We start from the raw sequence: 22772 nt of genomic DNA, 5'->3' as shown, positions 1-22772 counted from the left end.
TTACATCTTTCAAAACTAAATAGTCATTTGCTAAACCTTCCCAGCTGGCAATAATGTATATAAATTTTAGATATAAATCATATACGGCAAGAACATATTGTGTGATACCCTTGTCATCCCAAACTTTTCTCATTAGATATGCACTTACCCTTGCGTCTATGTGAGTGCCATCAACAAATCCAATGCTATACTGAGAGCTAAAACTTAATTAGATTGGGGTTGGATAAAATACATAACAATTTGAATTTAATGGTAAAGAAATACATCACACCTTGAAAAAGGATAAAAATTTGGGTTGAATTCTATATCAGGGTGTATTGATGTGCCCAGTTGTTTCACAAACAAATGTCGGATGCTACATATATCTTGGAGGACATGATTAAAATATCTACTCACCGTCGTACCTGATCTAACAAAATCAATTTTCATTGCCCTATTCTTTGCATGGTGCACGAATATGTGTAAGAACAATGCCACTTGTTCCTCTACTGCGACGTGGATGATATCCCTCAAGTGACCATGCTCCCTTAACATAATGGAAAGTCTGAGGAAAGTATCCTTGGATATATGTATGTGTTCAACACAATTATGAACGCCTCCATCTAATATTCGAGTCATGTGTGCATTTCGATGAATATCTCTAATGAAGGAAGGTTCTCAAAGTAGCACCTACCATCTTTGTCTGTTAGACAACATTGCTAAAATGACGGCTATGGTTACGAACACAGGAATGTCGATGTAGATTAATTCGGATAGATTGTCATTGCCCATTATAAACCTATAATGACATAGAAATATTTTTTTTGAAAATTATCATAAATTTCATATTTATAAAAAAAAAATGTTACTTAATATCTCTAAACCTATATTATCATTAGGCTTCCTTAAATATGAAAACACAAGTCAAAATCAATAGGGGATTTCTACAATTAATAAGCAATCAAATCATAATAGAGCACAACTAAATAAAGATAATAAATGAATTAAACAATTGCAAGGAGAATTACTAAAAAAAAACAAAACAAAACAAAACAAAGAACAAGATCAATGTGACAAGCTACTTACAAGCAATTATGCAAAATTAAACACTTGCAACATTTGCATCTAGATCCGTGAGAAGATTTATATTTTGGTCATTATTATTGTTGTGGGATTTGTTGGAATTTTCTCTTTACTTTATTGAATAAGATAATTATGAGTAAATATGAAATATAGTCATTTCATTTGATTTGGAGTTTTTTTTTAAGAAAGTTCAGGTAAATCGTTATAAATGCATCCAAACAATGATTAGTTTACGTGAGATATAAAACTAGAAATGGAAACTTAAAAATAAAACTCTTTTATGAAATCCAAAACAATAATTACAAGTTTTCGCAATCTTTAAGTCAAAAAAAATATAATCCTTTTTTTTTTTGGAAGAAAATTAATTCCTATAATCCGAAGAGTGGTATATAATATATATATATATATATATATATAAGAAAAATCAAATGGGTTCGTATATCAAGTCATTATTAAAACATGGTTGAGTGGATAGGGGAGGTCTTCATTATTGCCATGCCCAGGCAAAAACTTTTTTTTTTTATAATTTTTATAATCATATGCCATAGTTTTCCTTCTACAATGAAATAAAGTTTTACTAAAATTTAAGAAAAATATTTTTCTCCCAAAAAATAATAATAAATAAGAGAGAGAAAGAGATGAACACATTGGTAACCACTAATCAAGACACAGAGCAAGGAACCAAGATGATAAGAACAAAATTCCTCCATTACACACAGACTACACTCGACTCAAAAGAAAGTATACAACTGGAAAAACAGAATGGCAATGACCAATATTATAGAAGTTAATAAGCAGAGTACATGGAAATAAAATCCATTCATGTTAGAAATGTCACAAATGTTAAACATAATCTGCACATGACCATTAGATTGCATATTAATTAAAGATTCCATGAAACTTCCCCACATAATATTAAACATGCAGATTAATCCAGATTAGACATTGAATTCATGGCTTTATTGATAAACAAAGATGCAGGAAAATGCAATAATACCTTCTACAAACCTAATTATTTCCATCCATGAACTTAAAAGACACTCACTGAAACAAATTTCAAGGGTAGAATGGCATAGTACCTTGTAAAAAATAGGAATGATCTGTTTGTTGAAGTAGTTGAGAGAGTTGTTACTTGATGCCCCAATATACCAATGTATTACCTAACAATCAACAGGAATAATACAATTCAATCAAATATTTGATTATTGGGGTAGCTCACAAAAATAAAAGTGCAAATTGAGTGATTAGGGGAGGCATCATTCATATTAAAACTAGTATACATGGATAATACATGGATAAAGTATTTGGTATGTCTTTAAATCATGTCTGTATCTATATATATAAAGGTATGCCTAAAAAATTAATTGATAAAGATGCCATAGACTTTTATTCCAAAAAAAAAAGTAAATAAATAAAACATGATGCCATAGATCAAAACAAAACACCTACCTCAGTCTTTCCTTGGAAATTTGAAATTGTTTTTATGAAGAGAAAAAAATGGTTGTTCCTTCACTTGCCAAAATTAGAGGTTAGCTTTTCTGGAAATTTCCTTGTCTCTCAGATTTAGATATTTCATGAACTCATCCATTCACTATTACCAATAAAAATTCTAAATGAGGAGCAGTTAGTCCGTGCTAAATATACTTTGTGTATACCCTGCCAAAATTCCACAGCCAAAAAAAAATCAGATAGCTGATAAAGGAACCATGAAACTGAACCAATAGATACTGTTTTACTATGTATGACTGCGACTCTGCAACTTAACAGATTAGTTACATTGATCAGAGCTTCTTGCAAAAATTCTAATGATATAGCACAAAAGTCTCAAATCAAAATAAACCATAAACCTGCAAAATTGGATTTGGTTGGTCACAATAGTAATGCTCAATAGTAAGGATAGCATCTCTTGCTCTAGAACCACAAATAAATGCTACAAAAAACTGCATAAGCAAAATGATATTAATTAAAGACAAATAAGCAAAAAAAACAATACTAGTTAATTAAAGCAAAATGCATATTCATCATCCAAAGCATTGGACGAGAAAACGAATTAAAGTTCAAAACAAAAATAAGAGATAGGTTAATTGAAACATGCGAGATGATTCTATGGCAATCTACAAGTAATGATATTTAAGGCATACAAAAAATTAGCTAAAACTCCACAAAACCTAGAAAAAAAAAAAAGAGCTGCAAGTATGGAATCACACGAATTGAACAAAACACTAGAATAATGAATGCACAATCAGTATTCAGAGAACAAAAATCACCAAAAAAAACAATAAAGAACCAAAAAATAAGGACCCAAAGAACCTTGCTGGAGGGAAGATCCAGCTACTACCTAAAGGGAGATCCACACGCTACCATAGGTAATATCCAATCGTTGTCGGAGGGGAGATCTAGACCCTGCCAGAGGGGAGATCCAGCAGCTGCAAGAGGGGAGATCTAGATGCTACTGGAGAGGAGATCCAAACGCTGCCGCAAAAGAGATCCAGATGCTACCGGAGGGGAGATCCAAACCCTGTCGGAGGAGAGATCCAATCGCTTGCAAAGAATTCTAACCAAGAAGAGCACCATTCGGCCTGGAGAAGGGGAGATAGTGAGATGGCCCGATGATCCACTTCAGTATCTTCAAAAGAAGTTTTGGAAGTGGGTGGAAGTGAGCATTTATAAGGGGTTCACTTCCTCCACTTCAGGGTAAAAAATACTTAAGTGGGATTTTCACTAAAACCCACTTCACAGGAAAAGAACATCAGAAGTAGGGGAAGTTAGTCCACTTCCCCCCACTTCCCCCACTTATGGCAAAATGAACGCCCCTTGAGGGAAAGAATATATTTGATTGAAAACAAATAAAAAGAATCTAAATTTTAAATAAGTCCTTTTTTATTAATGAAATTATTTTGAAGTAAGTCATTATTATTTGTGAATGTTAATCTTAAAAAAAGTCATCATAATAATTGCTTTATCATGAATTATATAACCACCTAAAAATTGATTTATATAAAATAATGGGTTATTAATTAATTCTCGCTACCAATTACTTTTATATTTTATATGAATTGCTTATGATTTCATTAATTTATATTATAAAATTATCTTTTAATAACACATTTTTATTATCTAAGATAGAAATATCAAATATATTGTAATCCAATGTTTTAAGTATTCTTAAACATAATTACGATCAAATATGTATCCACCAAAAATAAAATCAAATATTTCTATTTTTAAGTAGGTTTACTAGTGAAAGTTAATCTCCACAAATTTTTATTTAATAATTATTTATTTTACATTATATAATCACATAAAAAATATCTTACAAATTAATTTATACCAAAAAATGTGTTGATTGATTTTCTTATTTAGAATTTCCTACATATGTAATTTATATATATATATGTATACACACACACACAATGTTTACATACAACATATTAAATTAGTGTCTAAATATTTTAACTATGATCTCTTTCGTAGATATAAAACTCATGAACTCGAGGATCTTACATAGGCAAGTGCCATCTGCACTTGATGGTAAAAAAGAATATGATGATGATGAAGAAGTTCTTGGGTTGCATGAGCGAGGTGGAACATCAACAGCTCCTGAGCCAATGATATCCAAAGAAGAAATCCAGAAGATAGTTGTTGCATAACTAATGTGAGCTAAAGGTGGTACATTTAAAAGCGATGGTGATAAGCCATACCCGAGTTATCATGATCAAGTGGCTTAGCCCAAGGGATACGACGCCCCTAAGTTCAAGCAGTTCAATGGCCTAGGAAACTTAGATCAACATTTGGCCCACTTTTTGACAGCATGTGGAGACACAAGCAACAATCCCTCTCTATTGTTACAATAATTTGCCACAAGTTTAACTAGCATAGCATTTGAGTGGTATAAAAATTTGCCACTTGAATCTATCCAAAAATAGCAGCAGATGGGAGAAGCATTTAGAGTACGATTTGGGGGAGTAAGTGATGAAATCACTATAACAAATCTGGCTGGTACAAGAAGGAATAAGGATGAGAAGGTTATTGATTATATGATGAGATGGCTCAATTTCAGTATTAAATGTGAGTAGCCACTTGATCAAGTACAAGCTGTGGAATTACTAGTGCGAAATATTGATACTGGATGGAACATTTTCTCAAACTCATCTAAAATACATACATTCCAAGATGTAATTTCATAAGTCAAGTAGCTTGAGAGAAGTAGTTCGAAGATGGAACCTATGATGAAGCCCACAAAGCTTGATAATAACAAGTCACTAAAACCATAATGTGTTAAACATGTTGCTTTTTATGACTAATAAAGTAAAAGAGACTATAGAACCAACCAACTATAACAAATCAAAGCCACCGGCACTGGGTTGTGGAAGTGAACCAACTAAACCCTCAAGCTCTATGCAAGAAAGGATTAATAAAAAGTATTATTGCAAAAACCATGAGGTTATGAAGATATTCAAAGATGCACTAAAGGTAGGGTTGCAACTACCAGAAAGCAGGATGCCTGAAGAAGCAAATAAGAAAGACCGTCCAAATTTCTGTCTATACCACAGAGTATTGGGTCATTTGATCAAGAACTATTATGTGTTCAAAGATTAGGTTGAGCGGCAATATCAAGATGGGAAGATCACTCTATTTAAAAGTGTGCTTCCCAATCAACCAACTGAACACACAAAATATATATCAGTTACATTACAAGAAGAAACACACTGAGGGCAAAATATAAATGGTGCACCAAAAGATATACAAATTGGAGCAACTTTCCAAGTTCCCAAAAAGCCTACTCCTTTGGGAGTCATAGAAGGCTTGTGGGAGATTTTCATTTCAAAAAAAATTGAGGAAAATGTTGAAGAGATTAAGAGAGCTCCTTCAGATCAAGTGGCGAAGAGATAAAAATCCTAATGAGAAGCCTAAGCAAAAAACTAATAATCAGAAGGCTAAAGACAGGAAAAAGAAATAGAAGCAGTTGAAGCCAGCTGAGTTCCATCATAAGAAATCAATCATAGAAGAATATATTGACTCTTTGGAAGATTATTAGAAAAGGGGAAGAGCACTAACTATACTAGGGGATTACTTTCCTATGAGGTTAAGGAGTCACTTCCAAAGTTGGATAAACCTGAAGGTGAAGAACACATGATTGAAACTTGTAGAGCAATTACTATCAATGAAGAAGAGGTGCAAGAAGATAATGATGAATATGAGCTTAAGCTTACCTAGATGAGGATGATTTTCCATCTGAGCAACTATATGATTGCCTTGGGAGGCCTTATATAAGTAAGAAGCAAAAGAAAAGACAAGCTGTTAAAGAATGGGTTCAGATGGCGAATTTGAGATAGTGAGAAATGGCAACACAATCCTCTGGATCAAGTCAGCAATATACAAACGAGAAACCAATGAAGGAACCTAAGTACAAGATACTTAGAAAAGTGATGCCACGTGAGGAGATCCCATCCTTTATCCAAAATGTGGCATATGACCTTACCTATAGGAAGCCTCATGGCCCCTAAAGATAACAATCCTTGAAACGAATTTGGAGTTATTCAATCTGCATGTGCTTTCTCAGGCATAAGCAACTCACAATCTAAGCATATAAAAGATCAAGAAGACAACATGAAACAGAGAAGTGAACTCTTAAACTTCAGGAAATGTAGAAAACCAAAATTTTTATCCTAAAAAGGAATAAAATCCATAAGTTATTTCAAAAGATGATTGAGGAGGGGCTATTGCCTCCAAGGAGAAGAGGGGATATCACTCCATGCATAAACGAATCACCCCAATTATTGTGCTTTTGATTGTTTAATAGGCATGCATTAGAAGACTGTCATGGATTCAAAATCTAGCTACACAAAGCAGTCAAGTCTAGTGCTATAAACTTATCCAAAGAATACCTTGAGTTGTCAAGTACATGCTATGCCTTGACAATTAAAGAAGGATGCAATAGTCTGTATCAACTATCACAATGAAAAAGAAGAACCTCTTATGATTAACAATGTGTGAAGGCTTCTAGAGCAAGCACGTGGGGGATAAAGATAAAAGAAAGGAGAAAGCAATTGACATCAATGAAGATATCACACAACCAAGGAAGACCTCTACCTCCAAGACAAAAGACTATAATATTGATGCTCACTTAAAAAAGATTTCAGCTCAACTGAGTGTTTTTTATGCATTGATGATGACGTAAGATTTGAGAGAGACTCTTATCCATGTTTTGCAGAACCCTAAACAATATTAAGCTTATTTTTGATGAATTGAAGCTCTCTATACATTTGGTTCACCATTAGTTATGTTCTTTGAGAAAGACCTATTGTTGGGGACAAGAGAGAATCATATATCTTAATATTTCATTGGGTCTTATGATGGTATCAAAGTCAACCGAATTCTAGTGGATCCAGGCTCCTCAGTAAATCTAATGACATTAAAGACTCTACATGCCTTAACTTTGGAGTCATACCATTTTTTAACTAAAAAGATTATTGTCTAAGGCTTCAATCAGCATAACCTAAAGTCACTTGGGTCAATTACATCTACCTGTTAAGATTTGAAGGTTGACATCAGAAGTGAAGTTTCATGTTATCAACAAAAATGCTTCCTATAGAGCATTATTGGGAAGGCCATGGCTACATGAGAATTATGTCGTCCCCTCAAAATTGCATCAATGTATGAAGTATATAAAAGATGATGGTGAGCTTTATCGCATCATTGGAGAGATTCAACCATTTGGTGTGCATGAAATTCACTACAATGATGCATGATATTTTCGTAGATATACCAAAAGGGGGGCTAGCTTTCTGTAACCAAAGATGATGCCCACATGAAAGTCACTAAAACCCACCAAGCTCATTGAGAAAAAAAGTTTTGTTCTTACCTTTGAAGTCACATTTTGGAAGAGACACAGAATCTTCAAAAGAAGAAGGAGATGATGGAGATGCTGAAATCACTAACCCATCTACTTGGTTTCATAAAAGAAACAGGAATTTTGGCAATAATGGCTCTGATGTAGAAGGAGCTTCACTCATACAAATTAAAAAAGAACAAGATCATGATAATGGTTTACCGATGGAGAGCTCTCTTCATGTTACAAAGATGCCTGAAGGCCTTTACAAAGCTCATGATGAGTTAAGTGTTAACTTAGTAAACTAACTCGTCACATTCTATGTTCCATCTCATCATCGGAAGGAGAGAGGGATCCTCTTGTATAAGTCTGATCTCAATAAGTTTAATAATAAAGACTCTTTGATAACTAAAATGATGAAGAATGAGGAACCTTGGCCTTTGAGGATTCCAGATTATTATTTCTCCTCAGTTGAGGAAATTAGTAAAAGGAGTTAGAATCGGCTTAAGGCATTCGAAGGGTAGGCACCTTCTCTTTGAGAGACTTTAGCATCCTTTCAAGAATGCTATACAACATCAAGGCTTGAGGAAGAGTGGGATTGGAATTCAAGACAAACAAAGATATGAATGTCAAATGGTGTTAGTTGTTGATACATCAAATGGAATAAATGAAGGTTTGATTGAGGACACAACAGTTGGTTATCCAACAAATGATATAAAGCATAAAGGCATAAAGATGCACCTTTTGAGCTTGAAGATGGAGGACAAGCGACAATTAATGAGTGGGTTAAAATTAACTTAGGAAGTGAGGATGGTCCCTAATCCACTTTCTTAAGTGCGCAATTTAGTCAAGAAGAAAAAGAAAATGTACGGAACGTCCTTATAGAGTATATTGATTGTTTTGCTTAGAGTTATAAGGAGAGGATGGGTTTGGATATAGAGGTAGCAGTGCACAAACTCACCATCAACCCAAGCTTTTCACCAGTAAAACAAGTTCCTAGAAAGATAAAGTTTGACTTGGAGAAAAAAGTGATCGAAGAAACCAAGAAGTTAATCAAGGTTGGTTTCATAAGGAAAGAAAAGTATTCTTATTGGGTCACCAATATAGTGCTATTAAGAAAACAATGGGCAAATCAGAATATGCGTGGACTTCAGGGACTTAACCAAAGCATGTCCCAAAGATGATTTTTCACTACCTGTCGTAAAAATCATGATTGATAACACATCTTAATATGAGATGCTTTCCTTCATGTATGGTTTCTCTGGGTACAACCAAATCAAGATGGACCTAGAGGATGAAAAACACACTAGATTCTGAACACCCATAGGTATCTACTGATATACCGTCATGTCATTTGGGCAAAAGAATGCGGGGGCAACATATCAGAGAGCTATGACCAAAATATTTGATGAGTTGATTCACCAAGTTGTGGAATGCTATGTAAATGACTTGGTGTTAAAGTCATACTCAAGAGATCAACACCTCAAGGACTTAAAAATACAACCTAAAGATGAATCTCATGAAATGTGCATTTGGGTTATTGTCTGGAAAGTTCCTTGGTTTTATTGTGAGACACCAAGGAATAGAGATTGACCCGTCTAAAACTAAAGCAATCATAGAAATGCCACCTCCAAGGACATTGAAACAATTGAGGTCCTCTCAAGGATGTTTGGCATATTTTCAAAGGTTCATTGCCAATCCTTCAAGTAGATGCAAGACATTTTCAAAGTTAGTAAAGAAGAACACACCTTTTAAGTGGGATGGAGATTGTCAAAAGGCTTTTGAAGAAATCAAGCTCTACCTACCAAATCCACCAATTCTAGCAACTCCAATTACAGGAAAGCCATTAATCCTATATACAACATCTTTGGATGGATCTCTTAGGTCTTTACTTGCTTAAGAGAATAAAGAAGGTAAGGAGAACGCCTTATAATACTAATAAGTGCTTGAAAGTTAATATTTTATATATCATTTATACTGCATTTAGCATGAGATTTTACATATTTAGCACTAAACTAGTACATAATTTTATTATTTTGTTCACCACGAGCTTTTATTCTGTCTTAGGGCTAAAGAAGCGAATATGGAGGCATTTCGAAGCAAAACAGATCAACTTGCTAAACCAAAGCATCACCACAGCTCACAACGGCAATGGTAACATCTTACCACGGCCATTGTCCACTTCTATCATGACCGTTATCAAGCCATGTCAATTTGGAATCACAAAGAACAACAAAAAAGGTCATAATGGCCTCTACAATGGCCATTGTGAATCACAACACCCATGACCAATCTATATAACACCAAGATAGACCATTCCAGGACATGAATTTTGGCCAAAGTAATAAAACTTACTCATCGCGGCCTTCACAACGGGTGTGGTGAGGCTATGGCTAAGTCGGGTTATAAATATCCTATTTTTTTACAAGTTTTAGCTGGGATTCTTTTACTGAATTTGGTATAGGCGGCGGATTTCTGGAGACCTATGCGGCTAGAGATGAGTTCCATCAAGATTTCAAAGGATTCCGGCAGAGTTTTCTCAAGGGCTAGTCAATGTGCATCAATAGTAGAAGGCACGCAAAGAGATTCAGTGTCGTCTTCATGATCATGGGATCCTCTCAACCTCAACCATCGGAGATATATTGGAGGGAATTAGTTTAGGAATTCTTTTGCTCTTTTTCCTTTGGATTGTTATTGTTTGATTGATTGATACTTTGATATCCATTACAGGACCGCAATTCAAGGGGAATAGCGTGTCAATGTACCTTAGCTTTAGCTTGTGAATTCCTTTTGACAATCTATTAATTTTTCTAGTTGTCTTGGATTCATGGCATGATTGTTTGATGATATTTTGTTGATGTTGTGAGGAAGAGATTCCCACGCATTAGAACACCCATGCCTTGCTAGATCTATGCATGCGCTATGAGATTACTTGACAACCCATGCACTTGTGGTATATACAAACTAAATCCGTTCGTTTGTCCACTACCTCAACAAGATGTTAGTGGGCGCTGAAAATCGATATACACCTATCGAGAAACACTGTCTCACATTTGTGTTTGCAGTGAAGAAATCAAGGTATTATTTACTGTCACATAAAGTTCTTCTTATTTCAATAATAGACCTATTTAAGTACTTAATGATCAGGCTGCTGCTCACCACTGTTTATGTATAAATAATGTAATATATGCCCTAATAGAACCCAGTGTCCTAATAGAACCCAAATCCCAATTTAATTTAAATTCTACTATATCCTAATCATAGATATTTTTAGAATTAAAATTTAACTGTCCTAATCTTAATCTTAATTGATTATTTGGTTGTTTTGGACTATAATACCAATCCCGAGGCAAAAAAATGCAAATTAGAAAATTGCCTCTGAGAACATATCTCGAGGAAAAATGCAAATTGCAAAATTACCCTTGAGAACATATCTCAAGGCAAAATGCAAATTACAAAATTGCCCCTGAGATCAAATCTCAAGGCAAAATGCAAATTACGAGATTGCCTTTGAGAATACATAACTCGAGGTAATTTCAAATCTTAGGATAGCCCAAATACATATCTTGAGGCAATCCTAAATTTCATGTAGCTTGAGAACAAATCTCAAGGCAACATGAGAAAATGCAAATCCTGGGGCTCCCAAACACATATCCCGAGGCATATTCAATTTTAGTAATTTAATTAAAATTTTAAAATTTGATTGAGAGATTAAAAATTTGATTTTTATCCTCTCTCAAAATTTTATTAATTAAATTTAAAAAAAATATTCAAAATTTAAATTTTAAATTTTGATTTTATCCTTTTTCTCTCGCTTGGTCTATGAAGGTTATGATTGTAAGGGGGGTTCAGATACTTCGGATGTTGAAGATAAGAATCAGAAGATTCTTTAAAAAGGGAAGCACCGGCCAAAAAAAAAAGGGTCGGTATCTCTTCCTCTCCCCGTATTCATATAGACGTACAAAAAAAAAATTGCCCCGCCGCTTGTTGCTGCCGCTCGTTCACTGTTGATGCCACCGACTTGATTGAACGGCTGAGATAATGCTGTCAATTGTACCGGATGTCAATCGTCGCCGCCACCCGCTAATCGCTGGTGTTGCATTGTTTTGGTCGCTGTATTCACCGTTGGTGCTGCCGGCATGATTGAACGGCTGAAATAATGTCATCAATCATGCCGGATGTCGATCGTTGCCGTGGTGCCTCCATCACCTATTGCTCTCCGCTGCTGCTTCTTCCTCATGCCTCGCCGTTTCTCTCAACTCAGATTGTTGACATAAGGGATAATGCTGTGTTGCATTCAGACCTTGTTGGATGGGCACCAGAGTCCTAATGATGAAGATATTGAAGCTTTGTGCAAATTGATGAGTATTATTGGTGATAAGATAGACCATCACAGAACGAAGAAACGTCTTGATGCATATTTTGCCATTATGGAACAGTTGTCAACTAGTCAAAAGTTATCTCATCGGATTAGATTTATGTTGATGGATGTGATTGACCTTAGACAAAATGAATGGTAAAGAAGAAGGAAAACTGAAAAGCTGCAGAAAACTGAAGATGTGAATACAATATATAGAAATGGATTGAACATGATAGACTTATGTTCTTCGGATGAGAATGATGTCAATTTGGATGATCACTTCATTAATAGCACATGCTGGGATGCCAAGATACAGAGGAAGGAGAGAATGGTCGAGGAGGATTGCTACATTTTGGAGCCAGATGCTTGTCAGTCATTGGCTGCTGATCTTAAGCGCAAAATTGCACTTACTGATGATTCAGAAGAAGATGTCTGTATTATTTCTAAAAAAAAGGCCAGGTTGCATGTAGAGATTGCCCCCATCCCCGGCATCTATGTGCACAATATCCCTTTAACTTGACAAACCATGAGAATTCTTGTCCTCAGTGTTATTGTTATGTTTGTGATGAACGAGCTCCCTGTGAACAGTGGGAAGGGCAACTCGGCCATTGCCATGCTTCTGACAAAGAACATAAGTGGGTTGATCTGAGAGCTGTTTTCAGAGTTCAAAAGAAAATTTAAAGATGTCTGATACTATTTAACTTTCTTTTAAATGTTCAACCAGTAACTACATCTCATTTACTACTACAGTTGTTGTTATGTAAATATGAAACTGTATACATCTTCCATTCACTGTAAGCACCATTGCACCCGGCGGTCGAGACCTCCATTGATCCAGCGTTCACATCGCGGAGAAGATGAAGACCATCTTGTCTTCTCAGACCATTTACATCCCTGAGGGCGTGAAGGTGAAGGTCCACGCCAAGAAGGTCGAGGTTGAGGGCCCTCGCGGGAAGCTCACCCGGAATTTCAAGCATCTCAACCTTGACTTTGAGCTTGTGGATGGTGGTCGCAAGCTGAAAAGTTGACGCTTGGTTTGGATCTCGCAAGACCATGGCCACTATTCGCATTGCCCTTAGTCACGTCCAGAACCTCATAACCGGCATTACCAAGGGCTACCGCTATAAGATGCGCCTTGTCTACGCTCACTTTCCCATCAAGGCTTCCATCTCCAACTCCAACAGCTCCATCGAGATCCATAATTTCCTTGGCGAGAAGAAGGTAAGGAAAGTAGATATGCTTCAAGGTGTGACAATTACTCATTCCGAGAAGGTCAAGGATGAGCTTGTTCTTGATGGCAATGATGTTGAGCTTATCTCTCGCTCTGCTGTTTTGATAAACCAGAAATGCCATGTGAAGAACAAGGATATCCGGAAGTTTCTTTTTTGGATGGTATCTACGTCAGTGAGAAGGGAACCATGGTTGATGAGTAAAAAGGGTTGCATGAGCTTCTCAATGGGGCATAATTTGTTCTGGTGTCTTAAGCTTGAGTTTCATTGGTGTTCAGCTTAAAGTACTTCATGGAGGAAACAGGAATTTTTGAGATTTTGCCTTGTTTGTTTTGACTGTTTCACTTGATTTAGAAATGAATTTGCTTTGTTGCTACCAAAAAAAAAAAAATGATGATAAAAATTAGAAAACATGCATATTCACGTGCATTGTTTGTGCATGTTTAAAAAAAGAAGATAATGAAAAGTAGAAAGGGCCCCACTTGTCATACACATGGGTATATATATCTATCCCTAAATATATATATACTCAAATAAATAAAAATTCACTATGATAAGTGTAAATATAACAAATAAATAAATAAATAAATCTAGAAATGATAACATGCTGCTAATCTCAAAGCAACAACAAGGATGCTTATCTCGAGGTAGTGGCTAGTTTTATCTCAAGGCAGTAATGAGATATATATTGCAAGGCCATGATAAGGCACATGCAGTGGTGACTTATTCATTTTGAGATGGCAACAAAAAAGGATTGTTATGGCAATCAGAAGCAGATGACAAGGCAGACAAGCGATGATGACAAAGAAAAATATATATATAGATATATATATATATATATATATATATAAGTGATGTAGTAAATATGTTTATATAATAAAATAACAAGATTTATAATATGCATAGGAAGAAATAATAATAATAATAATAACAATAAGAAAAATGGCAAGTGAATTAGATCTCGGATGATCTGGCTGTGTGGGGGCTTAAATTAAAAAAATAATATAAAAAAATCTCTTATAAAAATAAGGAGAAAAGCATGCAATACTATCCATGTATACGTGCATGATTAAAAAAAAAATATATGAGAGAAAGGATCAGAAGCATGCATACTCACGTGTTCGTTTTCTCAAAATAATGAGAAGCATGTTACTATATACCCACGTGCACCAATAAAAATTTTTAAAGGTGAATATGAGCATGGCATGCATGCATGGGCACTTAAGGCAAGTCTTGCTTTGAAAAGAGTGCTTCATAAAAACCTGCACTCATATATAATCAAGAAATATATATAATCATGTAAAAGAATGGCCCATGCACCATACAACTCATATCCCATTTTTAACATCAAGGATGTAGCTAGTGAATTTATCAAGGCAAACAAATGAAATTAATTGAAAACTGAGGCCACCAAAACAAGGTTAAGGCATGGTTATGCACCGATTCAAAACCTCATATTTCTTAGGGTTTGCTTTTATTATCAGTTATCATATCTTGAGGCAGCGGTAATTAAAATAAATGAATAAATATACAAATCTCGAGCAATAATGAGATAATTATCTTAAAGACGATAACATGACATGCAACATGGTGATTAAGGCACGGATCGGCGACATGCGATATATATATATATATATATATATAACATTCAAAATCAAAACCAAAACAGCCAAGTCAAGATTCAAGATATGAAAAGAGTCAAGACTTAAAATCTATATAAATAGACAATTGAACTCAACGGTCTCGAGACCTCAGAAGTCGAAGACCAAAAGAGTTTTACAAGTCAATGTTAAAAAAAATCAATATAAATCGACAATTGGACTCAACAGTCTCATGATATCAGAAGTCAAAGGCACAAAGAGTTTCACAAGTCAAAATATAAATCGATATTTGAACTCAGTAGTCTCTAGACATCAAAGTCAAAGGCTCAAGAGTTTCACAAGTCAAGATTGGAAAGAAGCTTCACAAGCATGAAAGTCGAAAGCAAGTTTATGGTTCATCAATAGGGAGAATTCATGACTTGAAACCCAAATTAAATTCAAGATGCGAATCAAATCCAAAAATGCAAAATGTCCAAGACACAAGTTCGGATACAAGTCCATAAGTCAAGATGATTGTCAAGATGATTCTAAATTCCTTGTATTAACAACAAAATTTGTAAATTCATATTTATTAAAATGAATGAAAAATTATTGTCACAACTTATTTCCTTTTTCACACTTATTTCTTAATCGGAGGTTCCTGAGACAATGTCTAGGGTAATTAACATTAGGGGCTTGCCCCTAATGGAATATCATGAACCCATAATCCCTTGAAGTCATATAAAAAATTAAAAATTAAATTTGATTTGTGATCCATGCTTTTTAACCGGTAAACGTTAATCAAAGGCCGAGTAAAAAAAAGGAGCCCACACACCAGAAGATTAGTAAAGTGGGTGTTGATACTAATGGAGTTTAATATAACTTATACTCCACAAAAAATAACCAAAAGGCAAGCATTTGTTGGATTTATCGCTGCCCATCCTTTGCCCGATGATTCTTCATTGAAATGCGATCTTCATGATGAGGAACCTTGGTTATAGAAGGAGAAAATCAATATTGGAAAATGTATTTTGATGGAGATTCATCGATTCAACCAACTATTAGTCCTAAGATTTCATAGGTCAGAGCTGGTTTTGCACTCATTTTCATTACGCCTGAGGGTGGAATTTTAAGATACTCTCTTTCTCTATTGAAGCCATGCTCTAACAAACAATGAGGTAGAGTATGGAGCTCTTGTTACTAAATTGGAGTTAACAATAAAGATGGGAATTCAAAGCCTACACATATATGGTGATTCCCAACTCATCATAAATCAAGTTGAAGGAAGTTTTAAAACCTATAAGCAAGAACTTCTTCAGTATCATCAAAAAGTTTTGGAGCTTGATTGAGATCCCGCAAGTACACAGGTGATAAAAGCCTAAATGTATGTATTTATATGTTGGTTTTGTATATGCTTGCATGCTATTTTAGATTAATCAGTGCTCATTTTTCGCTTAGATTGGTTATTTTTCTTGTTGTGAGGCCTCAAAGAAGATAAATTGTGCTCGAGAAGCATAATTGTGGTGAAATCGAGCACCAAAAAAATCATGTTCTCGAAGCAAAAAAACACTTATTCTTGATTATGTAGCAAGGAACAGGGGCCCTACTTGGATTAAGGTTTGTGAACCTCGCAGAACCTTTGCATGCCCGTGTGGGCCGCTGGAGAATTCGGTGCCAGTTACTGTAGATGATTCACTGTAGAAAAATACTGTAGCTGGTACTATAGCACCGACCCGGCCCGCGCGCAGGCCGCGAGACTCGGGGCAGATGATTTTTATGTAAAGCTAGGGCTTATTTTGGGGGATCTTCTTCTTTCTCCATCATCATATTTCTTTCCGATACTGGAGCTTATTGAGGCCACAACCGACGATCTAGAGAGGGAAAATTGAGGGGAGAAGCGTCATTGGGCAAGATCTTCATCGATTCCACCTTTGAGAAGCTTGGAGACGACGTGGGAAGCCACCCCTATTGTGGCGTTCGTGGAAGACATCTGCGGCCTACCTTTTCCTCCTATTGTTCTCATTGTTTGAGGGAGTTTTTTATATGCATTTGTTAGTTATTTTCATGAGCCTATCTTGTGTAGTTTCTTATATGGACGGCTAAACCCCCAAGGTCACCGGATGTTGGTGAACCTTGGGGTGAACTTGTGTTGTTGAATGCTTTGATTCGCTTAATGCATGTGGTTTGTTCATGGTTTAAGCTTGGTGCACTTTTATGTGTTGATCTTGCATGAGAACTCTGTATTTCAACTTCTAGGTTGTACTCGGTGCGTGACCATCGCCCTTGTACTAGACACACCTCGCTTAATGGGGATGTATGTATGAGCACGCCATGACCATCGGGTGTCTCATACCCCTCCAACCATTAGGGCTGAACCTAGGTTGAGTTTTGGCCCTAATTAGAGATTTCCCTGTGTGAATTGCAATCGTAGGAGGATTTGGACGGAAAAGATTCCATACCAATACTTGTATGGGATTAGGGATCATTACCGTGACCATTAGGATGATCTATCTTTGGATCTCTCTTGGCCTGAACCACCACGTGCTTAGCACTTCTAGCATTCTTCTAATCCTTAGTAACCCCGGGGGGATCCACATCCGTGACCTCCCTCACTTCTTGATTTCCACTTTCTTAATCCGTCTTTCACAATTACTCGCTTAGTTTTATTTTTATTAGTAGCCTTAAGCATCAAGTATTTTGTAGGTTAGACAATGAGTGAAAATGAAGTAAGGGTAGCTCCTTGGGCCCAGGGAATACGACCCTCTCGTGCTCGTACGAGAGGTATTACTTGACGACCCCGTGCACTTGCGGGACACTCATCAAGTTTTTGGCGCCGTTGCCGGGGACCCACAAGGAATACTCGGAAAACTCGTAGCTTGTTGATTTAACCATTGTTTATTTTATCCTCTTGTTTTCTATCTTTCTCTCTTGTAAATATTTCCATTTGCACACTTTTATCTTTTTACCCTAATCTCGTGTTGCTCTTAACCACTGGCTGTTAATTCTGGTGCGAGGTACCTATCTTATGAAAAGAGGAAGACCGACAAATCTGGTAGAACCAGACAGTGAGATTGATAGGATTTTCCGCCAGAGGTTGAGAGAAGAAGCAGAAAGTTCAGGGCAGCAGGAAGTACAGATTGAACAGAGTGAACCATCAGTTATGGCTGAACCTAGGAGAACCTTGTCTAACTATGAGAGCCCGCAATTCACCGGTGATGCGTTTAGCGTACAAGCCCCTACAGTTCCAGCAAACAATTTTGAGATTAAGGCAAGTACAATTGGGATGATCGGTTTAGCCGATGAGGACCCTCATGCACACTTGTCCCGTTTCCTTCAAATCTGTTCAACTTTCAAGATTAACTCTGTCTCAGATGACGCGATTAGGTTGAGATTATTTCTGTTCAGTTTACGGGGTGCAGCATACCGTTGGCTCATTTCACTGGCCCCCGGGTCCATCACAACTTGGAAGGATATGGTTAAGAAATTCCTCGCTAGATATTTCCCACCGAGCAAGGCAGCCCGATTGAGACAAGAAATATCTTCTTTCCAACAAGGTTACTCAGAAACTTTGTTTGAAGCTCATGAGAGGTTTAAGGATCTCTTGAGACAATGCCCGCACCATGGTTTTGCGTCTTGGATGAGAGTTCAGATATTATTTAATGGGCTAAGCTATCAAACCCGACAACTCATTGATACCGCGGCAGGGAGTTCATTGAGCAGTAAATATCCTGAGGATGCAGAGCAGTTGATTGAAAGCATGGCTAGCAATGAATCTCACTGGAGCACTCGAGGAAGACCACAGAAAATAGCGGGGATTTATGAGGTAAATGATACCACCACCTTGGCCGCGAAGGTAGAAGCACTAACTAAGAGGTTTGATCAGTTTACGATGGGCTCAAGCTCAAATAATGGAGCAGTCCTGTCTTGTGGTACTTGTGGGGCTGCACATTCAACTGTACAATGCCATATCTCTATTTCCTCCACAGGGCCTGTTGAGACAGTGGATTATGTTGGCGGTGGTCAGAGGGGCCAAGGAAACGCATACGGTCCCACATTTAATTCAGGGTGGAGGAATCACCCCAATTTTTCATGAAAGTCGGGGCCATAGCAACAAAGACCACCACAACCTCTGGGACCTCAATTTCAACCTCAGCAAGATCAAGGAAAGAAATTTACCACTGAAGATGTGCTGGCAAAGTTTATGATCAACACTGAGGCAAAATTTCAAAATATCAATAACCAGTTAACTCAACACAGTGGTCAATTCAACGAGATAAGCACAGTGTTAAGGAACCTCCAAGCATCGGTCCAATCACTCAAAAATCAAGTTGGGCAACTAGCCAGGGCAAATGCTAAGCGACCACAAGGTAGCCTCCCGAGCAATACAGAGCAGAATCAAAGGGATCACCTCAAGGCCGTCACTCTTAGGAGTGGGAGACCGTTGGAGGTAAGAGCTAAGGATTTCTGAAGTGCCAAGAAGGATGGGGTGACCATTTTGGAAGACCCCGAAGTGGCTGAGCCGATAAGTGGGGAAAATAATGACAAGCAAGGTGAGGAACCCGCTAAACCATCAACATCGAGGGTTCCCGAGTACAAACCCCATGTTCCTTACCCAGCTAGGTTGAAACAAGAAAAGGAGGACGCTCAATACAAAAAGTTCCTCAACATGTTCAAGCAACCGCATATAAATATTCCACTCGTTGAGGCATTGGCCGGAATGCCTAAGTACACCAAGTTCATGAAAGACCTTCTTACCAATAAGAGAAAGCTTGAAGAGCTTGAGACAGTGGCACTCCCTATGAATTGTTCCGTAATGATTGAGCGAAGCTTCCAAAGAAGTTGGTGACCACAGGAGCTTCATCATCCCTTGTATGATCGGGGAGGGCATGCAGAGAAAGCACTCGCCGACTCGGGGCCGGCATTAATGTAATTCCATACAAGTTGTTCTTGAAGTTGGGATTAGAGGATTTGAGGCCCACGAGAATGACGGTGCAACTTGCAGTTCGATCGATAAGGAAGCCCAGGGGTGTTGTTGAAGATGTACTTGTGAAGGTGGATAAACTCATCATTCCTGTGGACTTTGTGATACTTGATGTGGATGATGACGTTGATGTGCCCAGCGATCCTTGGGTGCCCATTCCTTAATACTTCTGCCGCTCTCATCGATGTAAAAAAAGGGAGAATGATTCTCAGAGTGGGAGAGGAGAAAGTCGTTTTTACACTTCGTGAAGCAATGAGGCAAACCTTGGATCATGATGACCCCTTACATTTTACTGATGAAACTGATATGGTCATCTCTGATTGTATATAGGAAGTTTTGGCTATGAACCCATTGGATGAATATCTAGAAGAAGTGGGCAACAAGGAGGATAAGATGAAGGTCTATGTTTCCCCTCCAATGCAGCATGTAAGCTATATGGGAACAGATCCGCCACCAAGTCATAAAAAGAAGAAAAACATGAAGAATATGTGGTGCAAGGTGAACAAAAAGCTAAAGGAGGGGACGATAGTCACGCTAACGCCACCAAGGGAGGTAGACCGTCTTTACTTTGAGGGGAAAGGCAAGTTTCGAGTATTTTCATGCCTCTCAATGAGTTTTCCATCATGGAACACGTCTCTTGGAATTGGAGGTAACTCAACTTCTTTTCATCCACCTTGAGCACGAGGTAAGGTACGTCGAGCTAACGACGTTAAACAAAGCGCTTCTTGGGAGGCAACCCAAGGTTTTATATTTGTCGTTCTTCATTTTTCGTTTTCTTGAATTTTGATTGGTGTGTTGCTTATGTTCTTGTGTTTGTTATTGTGTGATCTGTGTTTGTGTGTTTGTTTATTAGTTTGATGATTATCCTTGCTCTCTTATAGTCTCTCTTTGTTAGGTGTTTTGTGGTTGTGTTTCATGTTCAATTCGGTGAGTGAAATGTTGTATTTGAATTGTTTTTGCGGTTGCAAAGGGGACATTATTATTTTTTATGAGTTTTCGGGTTTTTGCGGGCGCGTCTGCGTCCCACGTGAGGCCATGTCATTGGATCCCAACCCCTCGCGGGTGCCCGCGTGCCGGCTGGCGCTACGCGGGCAGCGTGCACCCAGCTGCGCTTACTAGCTGCCGCGTCCAGGGCTACTCGCGAGCTGCTGGCGCCCATGCGATACCCGCAGCCTGTGCAGGAAATGCCTTAAATGGCTGCCCCTTCACTCCTTCTGCCCACTATTCATCTTCATCTTGTTTTCTTGAGTTCTCTCTCATTTCTCCTCCGATTCCCCTCATTTTTTCACCGTTCTTCTTCATTTTTTCTCCTCTAATCTTCTCTACTCCCCTTTGCAACCCCAATCCCACCATTTATTTTGAGTTTTATCGACTTTCTCGCCGGATCTACTCACCAAGGCATTTCATGCCCTAACTTGAGGCAGGCTTCATTTCACACTTAATCCATGGATTTTTTTTTGTTTGAATGGGCTGAAAACTTTGTGGAATGTGTTTAAATTCTTCTTGTGAACTTCTATCTTGAATCTAAAGCTTTGTAAATTTTGATTGCCACTTTTACAAGAAGAGACTCTTGCAATTTTTTCCCCGAAATTACTGTAGTAATGACTGAATTTCAGCATTCTAACTTCATTATGCATTGTTTTCATGGATTTTTGGTTTGATGGTGCACGTATGGTCTTGTAGGGATGCTGACCAAGCATTTGGCCTCCAGACGAGCAAGGAGAAGCTCTCTACCACCCGTTAGTGAGCCAAGATTTACAAATGAAGCCCACAAGACGTGATTCGCCTTATTGTCAAGGAAGGGATTCGGCACCATTAGAAGAAATTATTGGGGAAAATTCTTTACTCCGTCCCTTTGTTTTTGTTACATATCTAGCACCATGTATTGCTGATTATTGTACATTGAAGGCAATGTACGACTCTAGGTGTGGGGATGGGGTATTTTATACCTTTGCATGCGTGGCAACCAATGATAGCTTTGATCTAATGTTAAGGACTTCCTAGCTGAAAGAAGGATAGATATGAGTTGCTATTTTTGTTATGATTTGTGAAATGAAGTTCTATTCCTACTTTAGTGCTTTTGGTAAAATTATCTAGCACACGCTTCTACCTTGTTCATTCCGACTAACCCATTGCCATGACTTAAGATGTTAGGTTGTTAAACTCTACATTCAATGATCAACTAAGAGCTCTTGGCACTCATGTATTTTTGCTTTTAGTCATAAGTGAAGTTGTACATGAAGAAGGTTAGGAGACATAAACTAAGGCTTGTATGCATTTGTAAATAAAAAATAAAAAAAAAGATTCTATGTCAGTATTCCTCTGCTCGTGTAGCATGAATGCGTCTATGCAGCTTGTAATCGAGTAAGTTGGGTGGCTCTTGTGCCTGATCAGCATGTGCATCCATCGGAAAGATTTTGTGCAAGTCTACGTTAGGCGGACTCAAAAGGATTGATCTCCTGAACCCTCTCATGCATTCGCGTAGAACCTAAAGTTTCTACTGAGGACCGAAAGACTCTTGGTTGATCATTGAGAGTGTTTTTAGCAACTCTAACACCTGTAGCCATGACACGTGGAGTGATCAGGAAAAGCAAGGGATGAAGTATGCACACACTCACACGGGAGCATTTAGTTGGAATAGAACTATCTCGGATGTGTTGATCATTTGCAGCTCATTATCTTGATCTCATTTCATTTGTGCTAGTTGAGTCCTCTACTCTTGAACTTG

General features: G+C 37.4%; 1 protein-coding gene, 1 non-coding gene and 1 pseudogene across 2 annotated transcripts; 2 read left to right on the top strand and 1 right to left on the bottom strand.

The window, feature by feature from the left end:
• Window positions 1-13111: 13111 nt before the first annotated feature.
• LOC120264329 lies at window positions 13112-13687 on the top strand (annotated as a pseudogene).
• A 4401-nt stretch (window positions 13688-18088) lies between these two features.
• Window positions 18089-19156, top strand: LOC120257957. Its single transcript, XM_039265269.1, has one exon. It carries the CDS (start codon window positions 18089-18091, stop codon window positions 19154-19156), a length of 1068 nt encoding a protein of 355 aa, XP_039121203.1.
• LOC120267921 lies at window positions 18584-18690 on the bottom strand. Its single transcript, XR_005538627.1, has one exon. It is a non-coding gene; the product is annotated as a small nucleolar RNA R71 (small nucleolar RNA).
• Window positions 19157-22772: the final 3616 nt, after the last annotated feature.

Source organism: Dioscorea cayenensis, chromosome 1 (genome assembly GCF_009730915.1).
Source record: "Dioscorea cayenensis subsp. rotundata cultivar TDr96_F1 chromosome 1, TDr96_F1_v2_PseudoChromosome.rev07_lg8_w22 25.fasta, whole genome shotgun sequence".
In the NCBI taxonomy this organism is placed as follows: Eukaryota; Viridiplantae; Streptophyta; class Magnoliopsida; order Dioscoreales; family Dioscoreaceae; genus Dioscorea; species Dioscorea cayenensis.
Note: the sequence above shows the minus strand (reverse complement) of the source record. Positions and strands in the feature narration are given on the sequence as shown.